The 22,940-nt window shown below is 36.0% G+C and overlaps 1 protein-coding gene and 1 long non-coding RNA gene across 7 annotated transcripts in view; one reads left to right on the top strand and one right to left on the bottom strand.

The window, feature by feature from the left end:
* Window positions 1-22,940, top strand: part of LOC128247403 (uncharacterized) — a 167,947-nt gene that overhangs the window by 71,304 nt on the left and 73,703 nt on the right. The gene's annotated exons all lie outside the window — the stretch shown is intronic.
* The window catches only part of LOC106876727 (uncharacterized), a 1,066,253-nt gene continuing 1,045,390 nt past the window's right edge, over window positions 2,078-22,940 (bottom strand). For all 6 annotated transcript variants that reach the window (XM_052966107.2, XM_052966109.2, XM_052966108.2 and 3 more), the window contains 4 exons: window positions 22,310-22,564; window positions 19,552-19,898; window positions 6,673-8,100; window positions 2,078-4,381 (listed from right to left, as the gene is read on the bottom strand). In XM_052966107.2, coding sequence (XP_052822067.1) covers window positions 3,494-4,381; window positions 6,673-8,100; window positions 19,552-19,898; window positions 22,310-22,564 — 2,918 coding nt within the window. In that variant the 3' untranslated portion in view covers window positions 2,078-3,493. The remainder of the gene's footprint in view (window positions 4,382-6,672; window positions 8,101-19,551; window positions 19,899-22,309; window positions 22,565-22,940) is intronic.

The raw sequence follows: 22,940 nt of genomic DNA, 5'->3' as shown, positions 1-22,940 counted from the left end.
GATGATGAGCAATCTGGAAGACCTGCCATGAGTGTCGTCCCTGGAAATGTGGTATTGTGCATAGAGAATTCGTTCCTCAGGTTCAGACCATCAATCAAGATTCCTACTGTGAGTGAGGGCATTCAGTGAAAACAACAGGATTTCTTCATGAGGACAATACACCCTGTAACCAAGCTCTCCTCACACATGAGTTTCTCACCAAAAAAACATGGTAACACTTCCACGACCATCCTATTTGCCAGATTTAGAACCTGCAGACTTCCATTTCTTCCCCAAGATGAAAATATAGCTCCAAAGGTCACCGTTTTAACATTGTTGTCAAAACCCAGAGGAAATCTCAGGTTTTCAAGTCGCTTACAGAAAACAACTTGCAGGCCAGATTGGTGTACTGATATGCAAGGTGACTATTTCGAAGGAGGTGATATTAAAACTTAGGCAAATAAGCTGTTTTTTTTTTTATTAAACATAACTATTCCAGGACCTTTTTGATACCACCTCGTAATGATTTATAATTTAGAGCCAAGCAGGTCTATAAGTGAAACAGGGAGTACATGGTCCTCAAACCCTGGTTATTTTGTGCGATCTCAGAAGACATTAGCAAGCATTGAATACTAACATTCATCAATAAGAAGACCTCAAATGAAATTTTGTATCCTTCATAAAATTCATCTCAGAGGCTCCAAGGACAAGGTCTCAAGTGTTAAGAGATGGCTTTAGTCAGTTGCATCAACTCAATACTGATGATATTTATTTTGTCAACTCCAGAAGAAAAGAAAAGAAATTCAGCTTGGTAGGATTTGCACTCAGTATGTGTGATCCAGGGCCTAAATGTATCAATGTATCTCACGAGACCTTGGAACTGTACCTTCTTCTTTCTACAAGGTTCAAACTAGGAATTTGGGCAATGTTTTTGTTGTTTTTTTTTTGTTTTTTTGCATCCAACAGGCCAAATCTCCCCTCTTAACACCACCAATGTTGTCCAAGTGATAATTAAGAACATTGAACCAATCAGCTGCCCTGGACTGGTAATTTCCTTATGAACCTCAAAAGAAGCTGCTATAAAAGGAAGCAACCCACCCTGTACAAAAGCGACTGAAACCATTGCACTGGTACTTGTGCCGGTGGCATGTGAAAAGACATTTGAGCAAGGTCGTTGCCAGTGCCACTGGACTGGCTCCTGTGCAGGTGGCACATAAAATACACCATTTTGAGTGTTGCCGTTGCCAGTACCGCCCGACTGGCCTTCATGCCAGTGGCACGTAAAAGCACCCACTACACTCTCAGAGTGGTTGGCATTAGGAAGGGCATCCAGCTGTAGAAACTCTGCCAAATCAGATTGGAGCCTGGTGTAGCCATCTGGTTCACCACTCCTCAGTCAAATCGTCCAACCCATGCTAGCATGGAAAGTGGACGTTAAACAATGATGATGATGATGATGATTCCTCTCTCAAATTCATACAGGCCTTCAGTTTTTCTAAGCAATGTAAAATAACTCAGAAGGTTGAGCCCTCCAACCAGGCCCTTCACGATACCCTTAAAACCAGGAATTTTTCAGCACTCTCTCATATTTTATCAGATGTTCTGATGATTCTGCCAATCTACCATGCTAAACATTTCTACTCAAAGTTGGAAATTTGGGGAAGCAAACTGATTAAATTTACTGCAATACTTCACTGATATTTTATTTTATTAACTGTGGAGGGATGAAAAACAAAACTGGTCTCAGTGAGATTTAAACTCAGAGCATAAAAGAAGCAAAATAAATTCTGCAAAGCATTGCTCTCATTACTCTACCAATATATTGCCTTCAGAACATAAAAGGGTATTAACAAATGCTGAAGGGATTTTTATCAGATGATCTAATGATTCTGCAAATTCTTCACTCTAAAATTAGTGAATATTGAAAATCTTTAACGATCATGGTGAATATTTTTTTTCTCTACTGTTATTGGAAAATTCTCTGATACATCTAAACAGAGTTGTTAATGAATGTTCCAAAATATTTTGCGTAATTTAGGTGAGGTTTTAATCTGAAATAAGAAAGAAATGTAAAAGGTGTATTAACTCAAAAGTGATCTTTTCATTTTGAAAATTAACCAGATCATTTTATTAAATGATTATTAATAATATTAACAACAATGAGGATACAATACTTGACATAGAGTATGTCCAACAAACAAAATGTTTAAAAAACAAAAGCATCGTCTCTATTCAACAATTGTATTTTTTTTTAACAAAATCATATTTCTTAAAAATCTAAATGACACAAAAGATAACAAACAAACTGTGACAAATGTTTGAAAAGGCCTTCAAAGATATTATCACATTCGAGAAGTCCATATTAGTTCAGAATTAGTATATAAAAATAATAATAAAATATTTCAGGGAAAAAATGTTTCCTCCATTTCTATTTTGTCATGAAAAACAGCTGATTAAGGATAATTTTTTTGCATCATTCTTCATCTTAATAGCCTCTTCCAACTACAGAAAATTTTACCATTTTGTCTCGAGTTTAAAAACTTCATTGAAGCCACCCTATTATTCCTCAACCCAGGAAATAAATTTTGCTGCTTATAGCATATTTTGAAATACTTCAGTAATTTTAAACTATTATGATTTTACCATCAATTAATAATATAAAGATTAGATTTAAGGAATGTTTTAAAATTCACTACAGAGACTAAATTCTATTCTGTAATTTCTAATCTGCAAATGATATTAATTAAACATAATTAAACACAGGCTGTTATAGTTAAATTGTGGTAATGAGCAGTTGAAAATGGTGTAAAGCAGATTATTATTTCTTTACATTCTACATGGAATTATACTTCTTGTAATTATTTTCAGATTTCAAATTAGATATCTTATGCTTCAAAGTGCAATTTACTTTGATTTGCACTCATAATTTCTGTTACCAGATATTTCTGTAATGAAGATAAGACACTTGACAAGTTCACATTCGTTTGTTATTTCATATATAAAATTGATTGATTTCTTACATTGGCACAAGACCACAGATTGATTGAATTGATTCCAGTACATGACTAGTTTTCATTTTATTGACCCTCAAAGGGATGAAAGGCAAAGTCAATCCAGATGAGATCTGAACTCAGCATGATCAAGGATGTTACTAAATACAGTACCACAAGGTACTTTGTTTATATCTGCTCTCCAGCATTCTTACTTTATATGCTTGAAGATGATGATTCACACTGCTGGTACTATGCTTTTCACAATTTGTGATCCTTAAGGCAACAAAATTATTTCATTTTATCACCTAAAAGATCACCTGTGAAGAGAAAACTCTGAGCAATGATGGTGAATCATTAGCTTCAAATAAATTAATAAACTCTACTACATGAATTAAATACTTTTCTCTCATTTGTTTATCCAAACATATACATTACAATATAATTTTCATGGTTGGGATAATTTCTCTGAAATGTATGTCTTCTTTAAAGTAATCAACAAATGTCTCTATTGAGCTGGTACATCAGGGATATTCCAAAGACTTAACAGTCGTCAAAAATGTGCGTAGTAAAGATGCCATACATAAGGCTTGCCTCATTAGAAGCTGCACATGTGGGTCTGTGTTTGGTTTCCCAGCAGCAGTAAATACTGCTTGAAGAGTGTCTTTGAAAGATTGTGCAAGAATACATAGTTCTGTTCCAAGATGTTGAGATTTCTGCACTGAATTCAAAGTTATCATAGTCTCATAAGCAAAAAAGAACACTTTTGTGACAGAATGCATGCATGTACTCAAGCTGTTTTGCAGCTTTTCTTTCGTGAGGGCTGCATTTATTAGAAAAAATTTTGTATGGTTAATAAATTGTTTGGTTTGGAGATAGAGTTTTGTTCGAGATTCCTCAAAATAATTTTCATCTTCAATATTTTGTAGTTCTTTAAAGTTTTCTAAATCCACTTGCATGTCTTTTACAAGAGTTTCAATATCTTTTGATGCCAATGACAAACTCTCTTCTCCACTATAAACTCGACTCAGTAACTCAGACTTTGATTCTGAAAATCTATTTTTTGGAATGTTTTCTAATGAAGAACAATCAGATCCAGTTTGGAAATGAGTTCCACTTTCAAAATTCTGAATTCTAAAAGAATCCCATATATGTTTAAAAGTAGCATAATGGTTTATTCGTGATGGATCCTCTAAAGCCTGATTGCCGCACACAATTGGTTGCCACATATGTATAGAACAGATAGGATTGTCTGAAAAATGTTTACAATTTGCTTCAAATTTATTAGAAGAAGCATTTGTTGCTGAGTTTGTTTCCTTTGGAATTGATGGTTTTGGAGGTGTTCCCAAAACATGCTGTAGGGCTTTTAAAGGGCCTGGTTTGCAAGTTGCTGACTTTTGGTTTTGAGATTGCTGGAAAAGAAGAAAATAATGAAATATTAATGCAATATATGGAGAAGAGTATGATATGTTTGTAAGGAATTAAATTTCCAAAGAATTTCAGTTTAATTAAGAGAAGAGAGTTTTGCTAGTGGATTTCATATCAATGATAAAAGTGACTGAAGAGAATAGTTTATAATTCAGTACAATATAGTTTGAGTTAGACTTATCCATATTATAGTTATATAAGAGATTAATCATGTACTGTTCTCTCTTGCTGTGATATAGTTATGTATTTGTGTATAAAAAGAATATATATATATTATATGTATACAGTGGTTGAAAACTTATAGCTAACTTTTTATTTGTGTATGTGAGTATGATGAGAGAAAGAGAGAGACTGAGAGCTTGTATGTGTGTCTGTCTGTCTGATATGTTGTAAATTTTAAATAATTTCAAAGTGAAAGATGAAGTCAGAAGTGAAAATAAAATACTTTGCTTATAAAATCAATCTGAGGTGCAACATTATCACAGAATTATTAGCATCACAACTATACATGCACAGCATGGTGACTTCATTTTATGACCCTGCAGGAGTGGCCCAATTAGAATTTTGTAGCCCATCCCACCTCTTTGTACACCTCTGATCATGTGAAAGAATAGTGATGGAGCATCATAGCCATATGTTGAAAGGGTGTTTTGTTTATCATCCTTAAATAACCCTTATTCAGTGACCTTTTGAGTGGGATCATCATCATCATCATCATCGTTTAACGTCTGCTTTCCAAGCTAGCATGGGTTGGACGATTTGACTGAGGACTAGTGAACCAGATGGCTACAGTCCTCAGTCAAATCGTCCAACCCATGCTAGCTTGGAAAGCAGACGTTAAACAATGATGATCATGATGATGATCCCACTCAAAAGGTCACTGAATAAGGGTTATTTAAGGATGATGAACAAAACACCCTTTCAACATATGGCTATGATGCTCCCTCACTATTCTTGCACATGATCAGAGGTGTACATATCATCAGCCACAAAGGGATATACTCAACTGGTGAAGGTCAAGCAACTGACAAGCGAATCTGTGGTATTGAGCAGAATATTTGCTGTAGTGTATCTTTTACACCAAGACAAAACATGTACACATTAACAGGCGCAATTAGTTAAGACCAGAAGTCAGGAGAACCGCTGCCTGGCAGTGTGTGTGTGTGTGTGTGTAAACATATGTATGTATAGATATGTAGGTATGTATAAATATATGTATGTATAGATATGTAGGTATGTATAAATATATGTATGTACAGATATGTAGGTATGTATAAATATATGTGTATAGATACATAGGTATGTAGAAATATATGTATGTACAGATATGTGGCACTCCGTCAGTTACGATAATGAGGGTTCCAGTTGATCTGATCAACAGAACAGACTGCTCATGAAATTAACATGCAAGTGGTTGAGCACTCCACAGACACATGTACCCTTAACAAAGTTCTCAGGGAAATTCAGCGTGACACAGAGTGTGACAAAGCTGCCCCTTTGAATTACAGGCACAACAGAAACAGGAAGAAAGAGTGAGAGAAAGTTGTGGTGAAAGAGTACAGTAGGGTTCGCCACCATGCCCTCCCAGAGCCTCCTGGAGCTTTAGGTGTTTTTGCTCAATAAACACTCATAACACCCGGTCTGGGAATCGAAACTGTGATCCTACGACCTCAAATCCACTGCCCAAACCACTGGGCCATTGCATCTCCACACAGATATGCATGTATATATAAATATATGTATAGATATGCATGTGTATATAAATGTATGTATAGATATGCATGTGTATATAAACATATGTATGTATAGATATGCATGTGTATATAAATATAGCTATGTATAGGTATGCATATATATATAAATATATGTATGTATAAATGTGTATGTCATAATCTATCTGCGTATAGATATGTATGTCAAAATCTATTCACATACAGATGTGTGTGTGTGTCGAAATCTATCCGCGTATAGATGTGTGTGTGTGTGTCGAAAGCTATCTGTATATAGATGTGTGTGTGTGTGTGTGTGTGTGTGTGCATGTCGAAATCTATCAGTGTGTAAATGTGTGTGTGTGTGTGTTGAAATCTATCCACGTATAGATGTGTATGTGTGTCGAAATCTATCCGCATATAGATGTGTATGTGGAAATTGAAACTACATTCTTATGATTGTCAATGCAACACTAACCACTCGGCCTCACACCTTTATTCTACATTTAATAAAGGAATAATAAAATTAATTTACATAAAGTGAAATATATTTGTTAAAAGCTTACCTTATTTAATGTTGTCCTTGGACGAAGGACTGAGTTTGATTGTGAAGAAATACCTTGCATCATCAGAGATTGCTTATGAATAGCTTCAGATAGAGCTTTGCTTTTATCAGAGCTATCAGATGAAGAAATGGAAGCACTTTTACCTTTTCCTATTGTATTTAAATGTTTATTTTCAAGACTAGAAGTTCTTTTCCAGCAGGTATCAGAGTCCTGTCTAAAGAGCGTTAAAGAATTGGATCGATGCAAATCTTTATTTTTACAAGTACCAGATCTTGATTTCCTTTTGAGGAGGAAGTCACGGTAGGCTTGTAGTTTTGTTTTGAGAGCAGTGAATGTTTCGCTACTGCTGCACACTTGGGTACATTGAATGTCATCAGATGCTTGAGCAAAGTCTAACGATCTCGATTTAGTAAGATACTGAGCAGATACATTATCTTCAAGGAATGGAGACCTGCTTCCATTCAAAGACAACTCTCTAAATAAAGTTTGTGTTTTTGATTCATGGAATGCTTTATTATCACATTGAGAATTAAAATTTGAATCAACCTTTTTTTCCATGTCATCACTATAGTCACCATTTTTCAACATCACTATGTCACTGTGACCCCTCGATTGAGAGGTGTCAGAAATATGAGATGCTTTGTGATGTTTTGGAATAAAATTGTCCATACTTTTATCACAGCTAAAATTTGATCCTTCTTTGCCTTTAAGTTTCTGCATAGCATCACCATCATCATTTTCCTTGATAGGTGTTTGATAACAACCATTATCGTCTAGTGTGGTATCTTGCAAACTTTCAATATCACTACAACTGTTTCTCAGCAAGCTCTGTAGTGATGCAGATTCTGAATAACTTTGCATCATGGGAGAATTAGTTTTAGAAGAGGTTAGCCCTGAGTCTGGAAGTGTTGAAGCTTTTGTGAATGTTTGAGATCGTTGAACATTGGTTGGGGGTATCAAATGAAGAAGAGTTTTTAGTTTTTCTGAGACTGAGGTAGGGGACTGGATATTATCTCTGTTATAACCTTTTGAATCCTGTTTGCTGTCATCTTCTGATAATAAAGCTACAAGTGATTGACTTTCAACGGATTCTTTGGAACCAAATTTCTGAATACTTTGGTCATCTTCTGTTTCCTCGAAAAGCAAATCAATGGAATTTGCCTTCATATATGAAGAAGATTTTCGGAATCTGGTTAATATGGGTGATGGAGATAATGCTGCAGAAGATGTTGATTGAGGTTTTTCTAGCCGATTACATGATTCTGATGAAGATGAAGATGATGATAAAGGTGGTGGTGGTATCACTAGCAAAGAAATGTCCTCTTCTACAGATAAGTTGCCGCTGTCATGGCCACCCTGACTTGTGTCGGAGTAGCTGCCATCCCCTGACCAACCACTCCAACTGGGAGTCCTTGCTTCGGCAGTAGCCTATTAGAGAAAAAAATAAAATGGTAAAAATATTAACTACAAAGAAATTTCAACAATGTAACCATTAGTCATGTTCTCATATAATTTTTTGTTTTATCCACATGTGTGCAGGTGTGTATGGATATGTTATGTCTGCTGAAATGCATGTATTTAACCATTTCTTTGTTTTAATGTGAAACAAAAAATAAATACAAAGTTAGAAATGAACCATTTCTAAATCTCACAGAGAGATTTAAGCAGCAGTAGCATGGAAAGCAGACGTTAAACGATGATGACGATGATGATGATGATACGATAAAGTAGTTGTATACTGTCAACTTAACGTGACAGTCCCAATAAGGGAATCAAACTACTGCTATGTAGCCCTAGGAAGCAGGACCGCTTCCTGTCAGCCTTGACACATTTCCTGTGTCCTTACGTTTACAAGGTGGAGACAAGCACCTCCACCCAGCCAAGCCTGCATCCAGGGACATACTACTCCAGGCTGATGACGAGCAAAATCTCAGAAACATGTCCCTGGATGCAGGCTTGGCTGGGTGGAGGTGCTTATCTCCCCTTCATAAACATAAGGACACAGGAAATGTGTCAAGGCTGACAGGAAGCGGTCCAGCTTCCTAGGGCTAAATAGCAGTGGTATGATTCCCTTATTGGGACTGTCAAGTTAAGTTGATAGTATACAACTAAATACAAAGTTATATAATGAAAATAATTATTTCCATGATTGCTATACCTTGCTGATGAGATCATATGAATGAAACAATTTACGGTCCTTTCTATACTTGCCTCCCAAAATTATATTATCAACCAACATTAAATATATGAACAATAATTTAACTGGATCATGGAAAATATCAGTAAAAGACATGCATCTGGAAGAGAATTGTAATCAGCATAGACAGTGGAGGGAGAAAATATGGTGGATAAGATTTCCTGAACATGTGAAGAGAATTTTTTAAGAACCAGATTATAATTCTATAAAGGAAAGCTAATAAATCGCTTTTGTATTTGCTTTGCAAGATTCTTAATTTGAAATTGTGTGTTGAAACAGATTTTGTAGTATCTTGGGAGTTATATGAGTTTCTTATTGGCATAATCACCCTCCCAAGATACAACTAAAGCTAATAAGTGATTATTTGGAAATGGATGAATAAGTTTTGATTCTGATGTTAGATGACAATGCCAAAAAATGAGGCAAAAATATTGATGAGAAATGTTTTAGAACTGCCCAAACGAGTCAGAATATGCAGCATGTGCAAAGTCATAAATGATGAGATGGCCTATTTATACAGTGGTGAGCATAAAAATATATGTGATATGAAAATTGGTAGTAACTTTTACAGACATTTTCTCACATGAATATTGAACATTTTATTGTATATATATATATATATATATATATATATATATATATATATACATATATATATATCTGGAGACAGAGAGACAGACAGACAGACAGAAACACGGATATGAGTGATAATAGAGAAAACAAACATTTATGTGTCTGGACAAATAGAAAAAACATCTAAGAAATGAAATGTTATAATGAATTTAAAAAATGACATAAAAATTAACAACAGAAAACATACACATAACACTCAGACAAAACGAGTAAACAAAACAATATGCAAACATACTAAATGTGTGTGTGTGTGTGTGTGTGTGTGTTATAAGACACATAAAGACAAGCAAATATAGTGACTGCATTAAAATTATAAAGAAGAAATATTAACGTTAATATGACTTTCTGTATAAATGTATTTAAGCATGAATAAATATTTCTATAAGTATAAATGGCAGGAAAAGGTATGAATGATAAAACTATGATGAGGAATATAGCTATGACATAACAGTAATTTGACATGGAGATTGTGTGTGTGTGTGTGTGTGTGTGTGTGTGTGTGTGTGTGTGTGTGTGTATGTATGTATGAATGTATGCATGCATGCATGTGTATATGTATATATATATAGAGAGAGAGACTCAGATAGGCGCAGGAGTGGCTGTGTGGTAGGTAGCTTGCTTACCAACCACATGATTCCGGATTCAGTCCCACTGGGCAAGTGTCTTCTACTATAGCTTCGGGCCAACCAAAGCCTTGTAAGTGGATTTGGTAGACAGAAACTGAAAGAAGCCTGTCATATATATGCACATATATAATATGTGAGTGTGTGTGTGTTTGTCCCCCCACCCCAACATCACTTGACAACTGATGCTGGTATATTTACATCCCTGTAACTTAGTGGTTCGGCAAAAAAGACCGATAGAATAAGTACTAGGCTTACAAAGAATAAGTCCTGGGGTCGATTTGTTAGACTAGAGGCAGCGCTCCAGCATGGCCATAGTCAAATGACTGAAACAAGTAAAAGAGACTCGCCCATCAGTTGACAACAGATAAGGTTTTTTGCAATTTCTTACTGAATAACTACAGAGGTGATTTGTTTGTAGTGATCAAATGTTTTGTGTTCCCATAAGCTCATTTCCTTCATCAAATCGATATTGCCTGTTTAGGTGCACAAGTGTACCACACATCAGATGATGAAATGATTGCAGAGTAATGCGAAATGAAGTGTTTTGCTCAAGAACATAACACACAACTCAATCTGGGAATTGAAACCATATGGCCTACTGGTTAGGCTGTTTGCTTAGCAAATTAATTAAATTCAATAAAACACACTCTGCACATTCTGTAAAGTATAGGTTAACAAATGAGCAGATAAAGCATAACCTTAAGATGTCCTTTTAGTCTTGTAATGTAAAAAAACATGACAACCTCCCAAGTGTTGATGCCATGACCAAATGCATATAGTCTCTTTGTAAAGTGATAGGAAAGGTATCTAACTATAAAAACTAAAGCCAAAAATAAAACATACAAGCAAAGTATGAACTTCCATTCCATCTATAAAAGAACTAAATAGTAGTTGACTTGGACCGTGGCAATCTGGCAAACCCTTGCCAGTAGGGAGGTTGATGTAAAATTATGTAATAAATGGATCTCCAGTTTTTATTATGTGTTTTAATTATTTGATCAATGAAATGGCCTTCTCATTGAATTAGCATGTAAGTGGCTGGGTATTCCACACATGGTACCCTTAGTATCATTCTCAAAAGGAATCAGTGTATAATGAGTAACACAGCTTGTTCTTTAATTTAAAGGCACATAAAAAGCGCCAATTGTGCATGGCCGATGCCAGTACCACCTGATTGGCTGCCATGCTGGTGGCAGATAAAAGCACCTACTACACTCTCGGAGTGGTTGGTGTTAGGAAGAGCATCTAGCTGTAGAAACCTTACTATATCAGAAGGAAGCCTGGTGCAGCCTACCTGCTTGCAAGTTCTCAGTCAAATCGTTCAACCCATGCCAGCATGGAAAGCAGACGTTAAATGACAATGACAATGACGATGATGATGATGATGAATCCTTTCAATGGGCTTTCATACAGTTCTGTTTATCCACTTCCTTTCCCAAATTTGGGTTGATTAGAGGCCATGATAAAAGAAAAAAACACTTGCTGAAGATGTTCCACACTTAGAATGAGTTTGGACCAAAAAGCAAATTGCTTAACTGTTCAGCCATCCTGGGGAGTTTAATAATAATTTCAAATTTTGGTACAAGACCAGCAATTTCGGAGGAGGTGAGGGACAAGTTGATTACATTGACCCAGTGTTCAACTGGTACTTATTTTATCGACCCCAAAAGGATGAAAAGTAGAGTTGACCTTGGAGGAATTTGAACTCAGAACATAAAGACAGATGAAATCCAGAAGTAGTTGTATGCTGTCAACTTTATGTGACAGTCTCATGAAGGGAATAATACTACTGTTGGTTAGACCTAGGAAGCTACACCGCTTCCTGTCAGCCTTGACACATTTCCCGTGTCCTTATGTTTACAAGGGGGAGACATGCAGGCTTTGCTGGGTGGAGGTGCTTGTCTCCCCCTTGTAAACATAAGGACACAGGAAATGTGTCAAAGCCAACAGGAAGTGGTGCAGCTTCCTAGGTCTAACCAACAGTAGTAAATATTCCCTTCAGGGGACTGTCACATTAAGTTGACAGCATACAACTACTTCATCATATCATTAGTGCATAAATCTCTCTAAGAGATTTAGAAATGTATTATTTCTAAAGATGAAATGCTGTTAAGTATTTTGCCCAGCATGCTAATGGTTCTGCCAGCTTGTTACCTCCTTGACGTTTTAATAATGAAAAACTTTTTGAGGATTGCTACATAACTCGGCTATTTTGAGTAATGAATATGATACTACTCTGTGACTGCTTCTGGTGTTACCAAACCAAGCAAACTATTTTAACATGTCCATATTTAAATCAAAACCTTCCAACATAACATCATCATTATCGTTTAACGTCTGCTTTCCATGCTAGCATGGGTTGGACGACTTGACTGAGGACTGGTGAAACCGGATGGCAACACCAGGCTCCAATCTAAATTTGGCAGAGTTTCTACAGCTGGATGCCCTTCCTAACGCCAACCACTCAAAGAGTGTAGTAGGTGCTTTTACATGTCACCGGCACGAAGGCCAGTCAGGCGGTACTGGCAACGGCCATGCTTGAAATGGTGTCTTTTATGTGCCACCCGCACAAGCCAGTCCAGGGGCACTGGCAACGATCTCGCTCGAAAATCCTACGGAGGCCAGTCAGGCGGTACTGGCAACGGCCATGCTCAAAATGGTGCATCTTATGTGCCACCCGCACAAGAGCCAGTCCAGGGGCACTGGCAACGATCTTACTTGGCTTGCCGGGTCTTCTCATGCACAGCACATTTCCAAAGGTCTCGGTCAGTAGTCATCGCCTCGGTGAGGCCCAATGTACGAAGGTCTTGCCTCACCACCTCAGCCCAGGTCTTCCTGGGCCTACCTCTTCCACGGGTTCCCTCAACTGTTAGGGTGTGGCACTTTTTCAGGCAGCTATCCTCATCCATTCTCACCACATGTCCATACCAGCGCAATCGTCTCTCTTGCACACCACAACTGATGCTTCTAATGTTCAGCTTTTTTCTCAAGATACTTACACTCTGACGGGTATTCACATTGACATTACACATCCAACGGAGCATACTGGCTTCATTCCTTGCGAGCTTACGTATGTCCTCAGCAGTTACAGCCCATGTTTCACTGCCATGTAGCATGGCTGTTCGTACACATGCGTCATACAGTCTGCCTTTTACTCTGAGTGAGAGTCCCTTTGTCGCCAGCAGAGGTAAGAGTTTTCTAAACTTTGCCCAGGCTATTCTTATTCTAGCAGCTACACTTTCAGCGCACCCACCCCCACTACTAACTTGGTCGCCCAGATAGCGGAAGCTATCGACTACCTCTAGTTTTTCACCCTGGAATGAGATAGAAGTTGTTTCCTGTTTGTTTACAGTCTTTATTGCACCTAATGATGAATAAAAGATTTCATTAAATTCTTTGAAATTCTTGGTTATCTTAGAAATGAATTTAAAAATGTAGGTAGTAAGTTTCATTAGAATATGCTCATGAACTTTATCCAATGAAATTACTTCTAAAAAGAGGGAAACAAATTTGTTTGTTTTTTTTGTTTTTTTTTGTTTTGTTTTTTTGTGTTTTTAATTGATAAAGTATTTACAGTTAATTTTTATCAGGTAACTGAAATAACAGTGTAAACATCAAGCATAATAATACGATGTTTAATATGCAACACTGTCTAATTAGATTTATGTAAGAGAACTACTAGTGGAAAGATAAAGAACTTTAACATTTCTTTGAATAATCTGTGTTGTTATGTAGAAAAAAAAAATAGTGGAGATTGATCAACTTTTAGTCATCTTTACAATCTCTAATAATTTCATACAGAAACAGGTTGTTGTTTCAATAGGACAACAAATTTTCAATAAAAGAAACCAGTCAGTATCATGAGTAAAATCTAAGGGCTACATGGTGGTTACTAGCTGACTTTTATTTTGGTAATTATCTATTTCAAATGTCAGATACAAAAACAGAATGTTGGTATCTCTCTGGTCAATGCTTAAAATTGCAGTCAGGTGAATGTTTGAGGACATACATAAACAAAACATGCCAGTACAAATACTCACAGATAATCAACATATCCATTTGGGGATGAACACTGTAAAAACAGATTTTTGGTCATGATGACCCAGTTTTTAATTATTTCTCGCTGATAATTTGGAAAGCTGTTTAAATTTTAACGTATAACTTTGAGCTTTATACTTGCAATAAGTTTTGAAATTAAAAATGAAATAGGGCAATGGATCATGACAACATATTTGAGACACACATATACACATTTACATAAATTGATATACATTTACATAAATTGATACACATTTACATAAATTAATCATCATTTCAACATCCATTTTTTAATGCTTGCATGAGTCATCAAATTTTCAACAGTCAGATCCCCTTCCTGTCTCCAACCCTCACCTCATTCAAAGCAAAGTAATACTTCCCCATAGCCTGATATGTTTTACCAGAAAATTGTAAATAATAAACTGCTTGTATAATAGTAATGCTCTTTTGCAGCTCTCGTGCAATGCAAGACAAGGAGACACAAGCCTGCATACACACACACATGAAGGCTTTGTTTAGATCTCATTTTCCAAATCTACTCCCAAAGCTTTAGCAGGAAACACTTGCCCAAGGTGCCATGCAATGCAACTGAACCCCAAAACCATATGGTCGAGTAGAGACAAACATTGCATTTATGCTGGCACTTAGCTACCTATCTGCAGATATACGTACATATATAAACATACAAACAACTAGAGGTGAAGAAAACTCTGCTATTTTAAATACTCATAATAAAAGGATGCAAAGAAAAACTAATAAAACAGAAGCCTAATGGTATCAGTAACCCTTGGATGTACAATAACATCCTTTGACACAATGAAATAACAACAAAAGTGAACAATAATGACTAACGCAATGCTATTTCTAAGAAAATCTAATTATCATATGGTATTAAGTATTAGCAATTTTCTAAAAGTACAATCAAGAATATCTATCATTATTTAGTTAATGAACAATTAGCTTTACTACTTTTGAAGTTGTCTCAATCTATAAATTGTTTTAATTGCAACAGAATGTTAATTTATTATGAATCAATTCCAATTATGCTTGACTGTGCAAATAACAATGTAGAGGAGAATAATCAGAAATTCTTTGTAGCTATGTAATGAGTCTATTTAATGTTGAGCACATCCCCATCCCATACACACACATACTCATTAGTCTTGATTGAGTAGAGTTATGGGAAAAGAACTCTGGCCCTTACCATCCCATCATTTCGGAGTAATGTTAAGCTTGATAAAAGAATTCCAATCCATGCCATCTCATCATTTTAGTGGGTTATGTAGGGGTGCCTTTTCCAATGTATTCTTTAATTAAAGACAGTTGGGTGTGACTTCAGGAATGATTTCACTACTATTTCTTAAGCCTATCAGCTTGAATTTCAGAAAGCAGTGCCATAGCAGTTGAAACCTGCACCTCTGGTTAAGCAAGAAAAGGTATTACCAACAGTGTTACAGGAGCATTCATTGTATTTTATAAAAGTGGACATCTAAATAACTTTCCTTCTGATTCAAACACTTAAGAAACCTTCAAATTAATGTTTAGCACAGGTTTCAGTAACAACAACACAAAATTTCATTGATGAAACCAAAATAAGAGAATTTTATCAGTCAAACTGAGATCTTGACTGATAAAACTGCATGCCATACGAAGAACCAACTACTTTCTTTGAAATTTTGGATAACATTATTGCAGTTTATCAACAGGATGTTTCAATTTCATTTCCTTTTTTATAAATTATTGATACATAAGCAAAGTTTACTTTGATGCTTTAATGTATTACAGAATAAATCAATAGATTTTAGCCAAGATTTCTTGCATACATTTAACTAATTTATGTTTGTTCAGTACATTTAAACATCTTTTTATATAATCTCTTTGTGGACAGAATAAAGGACCAACTTAACTGGTTTCAATCTGCCTAGAGATTTCATCAACAATTTCATACCCATTTCCAGCTTTCTATCAAGATATGAGTATATACTCACTTTTACGAAGAGGTTAATTAAAAATTGAATAAAGTCATTTGCATAAATAAGGTGTCATGATTAATAAGTGTGTATGTGTTAGCAGTGTGGAGGCGCAATGGCCCAGTGGTTAGTGCAGTGGACTCACGGTCATTGGATCATGGTTTCGATTCCCAGACCGGGCGTTGTGAGTGTTTATTGAGTGAAAACACCTAAAGCTCCACAAGGCTCTGGCGAACCTGGCTGTACTCTTTCACCACAACTTTCTCTCACTCTTACTTCCTGTTTCTGTTGTGCCTGTAATTCAAAGGGTCAGCCTTGTCACACTCTGTGTCACGCTGAATCTCCCTCAAGAACTACGTTAAGGGTACACGTCTCTGTGGAGTGCTCAGCCACTTGCACATTAATTTCATGAGCAGGCTGTTCTGTTGATCAGATCAACTGGAACCCTTAACGTCATAAGCAACGGAGTGCCATCATACCATATATGTGTTAGCAATATTTGAGAGTTATGCTGTAATGTACTACAAACAAAATCCTTAGATTTTTAACCAACGCTATGTAAATCAGCCTTAATAAAATTTAGTGGCCAATTGTAAACTGCCTTTTTATGCAGTCTCTTTGAATTAGTAGAGGCATTAATTAGGGTGTTGGATAAAATACCGCACAATATTTGTTCCAACTCATTTTGTTGTGTTGAAATACTGTGAAAATAAAATTTGCCTTTCAGTTTTATTGGGTTGAAAAAAAAAAGCACCATTCCAAAGATTGGATTGACAGAACTGTTAGTGTTAAATGTAATGCCTTGTGCTATCTCTTCTGTCCCTTTGCACTCTGATAGATATATTCATGCCATATCAACCCTAAAGTAACGATCCTTTTGTTGGTCAATATCAGTGGTATGGAGAGAGAAGATTTGCATGCATGAACAACTGCCAGTCTCCGACAAAAAAATGCTTGCTCAGGTCCACACATACATGACCAGCCATACCAATGGAGACCTGTCCATTAGGGACAGAAACAGAAAAAGATGAATCATATGGACTTTTTTCAATCTACCTCTTTCTAACTTTGAACATTAAAAGTTTCATTTTCTGTCCACAGAGAGATTGTATAAAAAAAGACAGTTGTTTATAACTGTTGATTGTTTTAATTAAGTTTAATTTATACATGCAGCATCTATAGACTTCTTTTTGCAGCAAATTATTAACATATTTAACTGAGGTTTTAGTACCGATATCAATGGCTCTAATTTTGCCTGCAAACTCCCAAGCTTTAATATATTCTAGTAATAGGATTTTTGGATTATTTAAAGTTCAAAGGTTTTTTTTATTATTATTATTTATATCACTGAGTGGTTGGCGTTAGGAAGGGCATCCAGCTGTAGAAACTCTGCCAAATTTAGATTGGAGCCTGGTGTTGCCATCCGCTTTCACCAGTCCGCAGTCAAATCGTCCAACCCATGCTAGCATGGAAAGCGGACGTTAAACGATGATGATGATGATGATGATCACAATAGCAGAGTATATTTTCCAGTGGATCAAATATTAGTCATTGCATTTCTAACAGTAACAATGTTTAGAGTATCTGAGTAATTCACTGCCGAATAAGAGCTTTGTTTCAAAAACGATACTTTAAAAATTTTTTTCTGTATGATGGGTTTTTCTTAATAATTAGATTAATCAAATATGTTATACAACAATAATATTTGATTCATTTACTTATTTTTATTTTTCAATTTTTAGCATATGTTATCTTATTGCTTATATGAGAAGAGTTCATCATCATATCTCAATTCCTTGAGTAAATGCATGGACATTAAAACTACCAAAACAGATTGTTATAGAATATCTAAAATGGCAAATAAAAAATGAAGTACCTTTTGATTTTGACAAGTTCCCTGAGCAGACACAACTGCACCTTTGATGCACCACAATTGTTTGTACAGTACCTTGCATGTGAGGTACTGGTGCACAATAAATGAAAATGATCATAATGAGCAAATAATTTCCTGAATTCCATTTTTTTCATTTTTATATATGTATATAGGCGTAGGAGTGGCTGTGTGGTAAGTAGCTTGCTTACCAACCACATGGTTCCGAGTTCAGTCCCACCGCGTTGCACCTTGGGCAAGTGTCTTCTACTATAGCCTAGGGCCGACCAAAGCCTTGTGAGTGGATTTGGTAGATGGAAACTAAAAGAAGCTCGTCGTATATATATATATATATATATATATATATATATATATATATATGTATGTGTGTTTGTGTGTTTATGTTTGTGTGTCTGTGTTTGTCCCCGCAGCATCGCTTGACAACCGATGGTGGTGTGTTTATGTCCCCGTAACATAGTGGTTCAGCAAAAGAGACCGATAGAATAAGTACTAGGCTTCCAAAGAATAAGTCCTGGGGTCGATTTACTCGACTAAAAGGTGGTGCTCCAGCATGACTGCAGTCAAATGACTGAAACAAGTAAAAGAGTATATAAAAAAACCAGTTTCGAATAATGGCCATTACACATTTTGCCTTTATTAGCTCATAGCTATTTCCAGTAGTCTTAATACGTGTATTACCTATAGATTTACTCAATAGCTCTATATGTATATGCATATGATTGGGATATATGTATGTGTGTGTTGGTCATCTCCTTGTCTTGACATTGCATGATAATTGTCAACAGATGTCACTGACATACAAGAGAAGCTGTTCATTTCCAGTCTTCCGTGTCTGGCAATGAGGAAATATTACCTTGAATACAGCCAGGTGAGGGATCATAATCAGAAGGGTGTCTACCCATTAAAAATCTGCTTCAAGGGATTCTGTCTGACTAAGCAAGCATGGAAAAGTGGACATTAAAACAATAACAATGATAGCATCAATGACAACAATAATAATGATGATGATGATGATGATGATGACTGCACTTTATAGAAATATCGCCTATCCTTATCAGAATGTTCACAATATACAGGAAAATCTATCCCAATTTATTAAATTTAGGACAATTGTGTCCCACTCTCAAGTCTCTGTGTTTCTGTCTATCACCAACCTATTGACAAGACTTTCATAAACATGGAAACTGTCATGAAGACCCAGTTCCTTCATAATGAGGTGATTTCTTTTCCTTATAACATAGAATGACTGAATCATTATGAAACCAACAGATCCACTTCCTTTACTTACTTTGCAATCGAGACTTCACCATAATCAACAGCACACATACAAATATATACAACTATCATTCTTATGAGAGAACAAAGTACCTTTTCACAGAGTCTCAAACTAACAGAAATAGCAGCCAAATCTCCATCAAATTACACCCCATCATCTTAAATAAAAGGCAGGACACACTCTACCTTTGTCATAGATTTGTAGATTTCCCCTGGCATAAATTGAATTTGGGATATATATTTTCTTACCTGCACTTCGCAGCATATATCTTCATCAAGACTTGGAGGTGGTGGCACAATCAATTTTGCAATCAATGAATCTATATCTTCATCTAGTAAACTTGGGCAGTGTTCAGCACTTGCTGATCTTACCATTTGTTGATAGCGCTTTGTTCTGAACTTACTACGCCTTGATGCTGGAGTGTCAATTGAAGAAGATAATGTTACAAAAGATGGGGTTGTCTCACTTCTTGAGTCGATAGTATGCATTGCCATTCTCTTGTCTTTAGGTCTAACTTTGATTGGCTCAGCTGAAGTACTTCTTATATGACATGGTGATGAGGGTGAATGTATTTCAGCAGTCACATTGTATATATCTACAAAGAAACAAAAAACACATTTTATGATACTGTAGCTTAACCCATTAGCATTCAGATTACTCTTTCAAATGTAATGATTATTTATTCACATGGTTTTGAATTAATTATACATTATCTCATAGCTTTGAAATTTCAATAACGTGATTGTTTATTTTTAGAGTGACATTGTTAGTTATGTATGAGAGGCAGGATCTGGCTAGCTTGATTTAAAAACGGTAGAATATTTGGGTCAGATATGGCTTGTTTAAATGCTAAGAGGTTAAATGTTCAAATATAATGCAGATCAAAATAGTTTCTTTAACTGCTGCAGATTAAGATGCTCTCCAACAAGCTGTAGCCTTCTTGAGTTCACATCCACCTGTTACAGATTTTCTACTCACATAATTTTCTTAATATACATATCAAAGTAAAAAGAGATGTTTACCCAAAAGTGTTTCATATTTCGACTATATAACAGAATTATCTTCAAAATTTTGAAATATATTGGCTTATTACCCAAACAGATTGAAAATTTCTTGTACACATGCAATTGTGCTACCCACATAACAGGAGATTTGTTGTTGTTACATGGACAAGCATCTAAAATATCATCAAAAGGACATTTCGTTGGTTAGTAAGCACTTGGGACACACTCCTCAACACAAACTAAGGGCCATAAAAATGATGTTTCTTCTCCCTGTTGCTTCATCTTATATAATACTGCTGCCACATGCAAGTGTACCACACTTTTCACTAATTGTTTTTGGTGCTTTTGTCACTGTGAGCAGCTAATACTTATTTCAGTTGAGCATACTGGAGTAGTATCAAGTGTCTTGCTCAAGGACATAGCATATTACCCAGTCCAGGAACTGAATTTACAACTTTGTGATCATAAGCCCAACACCTAACCACTAAACAATATGCTTTGACACTGCTTCTTCTACTACTACTACTGCTATGGCAACTGTTCATCAGAATTACCATTGTGTTCCCACAATTTGCAAGCCTCTAAGCCTTCAAATTGCATCAACGTGAAATCAATTCTATATTAAGCTTGATGTTTACAACATGAGAGTGAATATACTATTATTGAAATGCAGATGTAATAGCTTGTGTATATTATTATTGAAACACAGATATAAAACTGGAACAAATAACAGCTAAAGTGATTTAAACCAACACCTAAATTTTAAATCAGCTGATTCACCTTGAATACTTTTACATTTTGTTGAGTATAATTAAGAATTTACAAGATTGAAAAGACAACTCTGGTTAGAATTTTTGTTTCTATAATAATATACTATGTCGCTATATTACAAGAAATGACTAAAAAGAATGGTAACAGGAAAGGCATCCAACAGCAAAATACTGATCCAGAAAACCAATCTGACCCATCACAGTGTTGATAAATATATGTAAAACAATGATAGTAATAATGTTGATCTTGGTTTTAAAACTGATCATTTACAAAAAAATTGATATATTTTTAATTTTAGATTAATATCATCATCATCCTCATCATCGTTTAACATCCGCTTTCCATACTAGCATGGGTTGGACTATTTGACTGAGGACTGGTGAACCAGATGGCTACACCAGACTCCAATCTGATTCGGCAGAGTTTCTACAGCTGGATGCCCTTCCTAACACCAATCACTCTGAGAGTGTAGTGGGTGCTTTTATGTGCCACTGGCTCGATGGCCAGTCAGGCGGTACTGGCAATGGCCATGCTCAAAATGGTGTATTTTATGTGCCACCTGCACAGGAGCCAGTCCAGCGGCACTGGCAACGATCTCGCTTGAATGACTTTTCACGTGCCAGGAAGGCGACGCTGGTAACGATCAGGCTCGAACGGTGCTCTTTGCTCTCCACTGGTACAGGTGCCATCACGATTTCGCTTGCCCCAACAGGTCTTCACAAGCCGAGTTTAGTGTCCAATGAAGGAGACGTTAGCATGGGAGCCAGTCATCGAATTTAGTTTGATTTCGATTTCACTTGCCTCAACAGGTTATATATATTTAGTATTTTATCAATACAGTTAAAGTATTGGTTGACTCTGTTAACATACTTGACAAAGATAAGCTGATGAGAAAACGTCTATGTTATTAGCCTGGGCCAGTGAACAAGCTTTAATGCCTTCACTTAATCTGCAAGAATTTTGATCTTAGCTGATCTAACTATATCAAAAAAGAATGCTAAGGATATTTCAGTACCAGAGAGATCTGATAGCCAACATAACTGGACTTTATCAGTAAACAACAGAACAACTGCAATAGAGGGTGATAATACCATGAGAATCTCTATTAATAAACACAGGCATGTTGAAAACTTTTTTTATTCTAAGTTTTCGTTCATGCTATCATTTAACTGCAAAATATGATTTAACATGAAGATATGACAGTGTGTCTATTTGGTCAACATTCTCTCACCTGAACAAGGGCTTGACATAACTTTCACACTTGCTTGATCTAATACTAAAGATACAGGATGTACCAGCTTGGAACTTTGTGGCTTGGTCTGTTGCAGTTGTAGTTGTTTTTGGTGACAAACTGGTTTGAAACTGGTTTTGTTTTCTATTTGGTCATCATCAGAAAAGCCAGGTGGTGGCGCACTGGTGAGATTGTGAGAAAGACTGATGCATTCTTCGTTCATTGTCACTTCTGGTGGAGGAATTAATGTTAAGTCTAAAACAGAAAAAGAAAGGAAAAATTTTCAGAAACATTGAAAAATATCTTTCATATTCTCTCTTCACATGCCATGCCTACAGGTGTCAGTGATTCATAGACATCCATATCAAAATCTGAAGATTGATTATTTTTCTCATGGAAAAATACAGCAGTGGTTGCCTTCTTCTTGCCTTCTGCCAGTTTATTTATAGTTTTTGTAATCTGTTTCTACTCTCCCAAGCTTACTCTTGATGCACTGAGGCTGTTTAACCCCGAGGTAGGGATACTGGTTCACATGACATCAGAGCATGTCAATACACAAGTGAGATTGTGTGATGTATGTTTAGGAGTCAACGGTCACTTAAGTCCTGGATGCATTGGCCACAGGATCATT

This window comes from Octopus bimaculoides, chromosome 3 (assembly GCF_046866305.1).
Source record: "Octopus bimaculoides isolate indiv1 chromosome 3, ASM4686630v1, whole genome shotgun sequence".
NCBI lineage: Eukaryota > Metazoa > Mollusca > Cephalopoda > Octopoda > Octopodidae > Octopus > Octopus bimaculoides.
The sequence above is the reverse complement of the archived record's forward strand: the minus strand, read 5'-3'. Positions and strand labels throughout refer to the sequence as shown.